The 2,500-nt window shown below is 48.2% G+C and overlaps 1 protein-coding gene across 1 annotated transcript in view; it reads left to right on the top strand.

The window, feature by feature from the left end:
- The window catches only part of LOC123518223 (thioredoxin reductase 1, cytoplasmic-like), a 10,005-nt gene that overhangs the window by 5,286 nt on the left and 2,219 nt on the right, over positions 1-2,500 (top strand). Inside the window, 5 exon segments of the mRNA XM_045278973.1 lie at positions 115-294; positions 986-1,219; positions 1,404-1,520; positions 1,704-1,741; positions 1,743-1,856. Of these exon segments, the coding sequence (XP_045134908.1) occupies positions 115-294; positions 986-1,219; positions 1,404-1,520; positions 1,704-1,741; positions 1,743-1,856 (683 nt within the window).

Below are 2,500 nucleotides of genomic sequence, written 5' to 3'. Positions count from 1 at the left end.
ATTTTTAGGACTCAAGGGACTACGGGTGACAGACTCCTGAGGATGTCAGCCTAAATGTAAACCACCCTCTCCCCCCCTTCAGTTTCCAGGACTTACAACCCCTTCAACTTCCAGGACTCGAGGGACTATGGGTGGCAGACTCCAGAGGGTGTGAGCCACGACTGGAACAAGATGGTGGAGGGGATTCAGAACCACATCGGGTCACTCAACTGGGGCTATCGTGTGGCGCTGAGGGACAAGAAGGTGGATTACCTCAATGCTTATGCCACCTTTCTTGACGACCATACGCTGAAGGTACGTGTGTGTGTGTGTGTGTGTGTGTGTGTTCCAATATCCTTGACACACTGCCTCATCCTGATCTTCTTCCATGTCCTGTAGTCCTTCCATGTTCTTCCGTGACCAGCACCAGGTCTTCCTTGTGTATCTTTTCAGTGCCATTGACTATCTTGTACATTGTTATTAGGTCCCCTCGTTCTCTTGTATCCTGTAAGGTTGGCAGTCCCATTTCCTTGAGTGGTTCTTCATATGTGAGGTCCTTTAGTTCCGGCACCATCTTTGTAGCAATCTTCTGTATCCTTTCCAGTTTCCTTCTATCCTTTTTAGAGGTTGGAGACCACACCACTGCTGCATATTCCAGCCTGGGGCGTATCATGCTGCTGATGAGTCTTTTCATCATATCTTTGTCCATGTAATGAAATGCCACTCTTATATTAGTCAACATCTTATATGATAGTCCAAATATCTTGCTTTGAAAAATAGTGACCACATCACCTATAGTTTCAATTTCTTAAACACCGCGAGTCACCCCGAAACACACCTTAAAACACCCCTAAACACCCTTAAACACACCTTAAAAAACACCCAATCACCCCAAAACACACCCAAATACCCCTAAACACACCCAATCACCCCTAAACACACCCAAACACCCTTAAACACACCTTAAAACACCCAATCACCCCTAAACACCCCAATCACCCCACAGACCGTCGACAGGAGAGGCAAAGAGAAGACTATAACCACAGATAAGGTCCTGCTGGCGACGGGGGGCAGACCACGCTATCCTGACATCCCCGGGGCTAAGGAACACTGCATCACCTCTGACGACATCTTCTCCCTCCCCTACCCCCCCGGCAAGACCCTCCTGGTGGGGGCATCCTATATCTCCCTAGAGTGTGCTGGGTTCCTCGCTGGGCTGGGCTACGATGTCACTGTGATGGTGAGTGTGGTGGTGGTGGTGGTGGTGAGTGTGGTGATGATGGTGGTGGTGGTGGTGGTGTTGTTTTTTATTTATTTATTAATTTTTTGTATTGTAACATCACTAATTCTCTCTCTCTCTCTCTCTCTCTCTCTCTCTCTCTCTCTCTCTCTCTCTCTCTCTCTCTCTCTCTCTCTCTCTACAGGTGAGGTCAATCTTGCTGCGAGGATTTGACCAGCAGATCGCGGAGAAGATCGGAACTTATATGGAGCAGCATGGAGTCAAGTTCATTAGAGGTGCTGTGCCGACTGCTGTGGAGAAGGTCTGTGTGTGTGTGTATGTAAGAGATGTCTGTCTGTCGGTCTGTCTGTTTATCTATATATATGAGTGTCTGTCTGTCTATGTGTGTGCGTGCGTGCGTATATGTGTAACCAACCTAACCTAACCTAACATAATCTATTTATCTATCTAACCTAACTTAACCTACCCCCCCCCCTCCCTACAGGTAGAGGAAGGCAGCCCAGGTCTTCTGAAGGTGACAGCGCACCACGGGGGGGGAGGAGGTGGTGGGGGAGTACAACAGTGTGGTGGTGGCAATAGGAAGAGACCCATGCACTGCTAACATCGGCCTGGAGAAACTCGACATGAAGCTGGCCAAGTGAGTGATGCTGTGGTGCTGTGGGGGGCTGTGGGTGCTGTGGTGGGGGTCTGTGGGTGCTGTGGTGTTGTGGTGGGGGTCTGTGAGGCTGTTCTGGGCCTGTGGTGGTGTTGTGGGGTCTGTGGGGCTGTTCTGGTGGTCTGTGGGGCTGTGGTGGTGTGATGGGGTTCTGTGGTGCTGTGGTGGGGGTCTTAGAGATGCTGTGAGTGTCTTTAGGATCTTTTTGTAGTGCTGTGGTGGTGTGGGGGTGGTCTGTGGTGGTGTGGTGGGGTTCTGTGATGCTGTGGTGGGGGTCTTAGAGATGCTGTGAGTGTCTTTGGGGTCTGTGGTGGGGGTCTATGGGTGCTGTGGGGGTCTGTGGGGTCTTATTTTTTTGGCTGTGGTGGTGTGGTGGATGAGAGAGAGAGAGAGAGAGACATTTTCTTTATTTTCTTTAATTTGTCCTCGTTTTCTATGAGTTATCCAAAAAAAACTCATCCTTTTCTTTATTTTCTTTCATTTTTCTTTCATTTTTCACCTTTTTCTGAGTTACCCCCCCCAAAAAAAAAATAACCACCATTTTCTTCCTTTTCTATGAGTTATCCCGAAAAAAACACATTATTTTTCTTATTTTCTTTCATTTTTCTTTAAATTTTCACCCTTTT

Source organism: Portunus trituberculatus, chromosome 1 (genome assembly GCF_017591435.1).
Source record: "Portunus trituberculatus isolate SZX2019 chromosome 1, ASM1759143v1, whole genome shotgun sequence".
Taxonomy (NCBI): domain Eukaryota; kingdom Metazoa; phylum Arthropoda; class Malacostraca; order Decapoda; family Portunidae; genus Portunus; species Portunus trituberculatus.
Note: the sequence above shows the minus strand (reverse complement) of the source record. Positions and strands in the feature narration are given on the sequence as shown.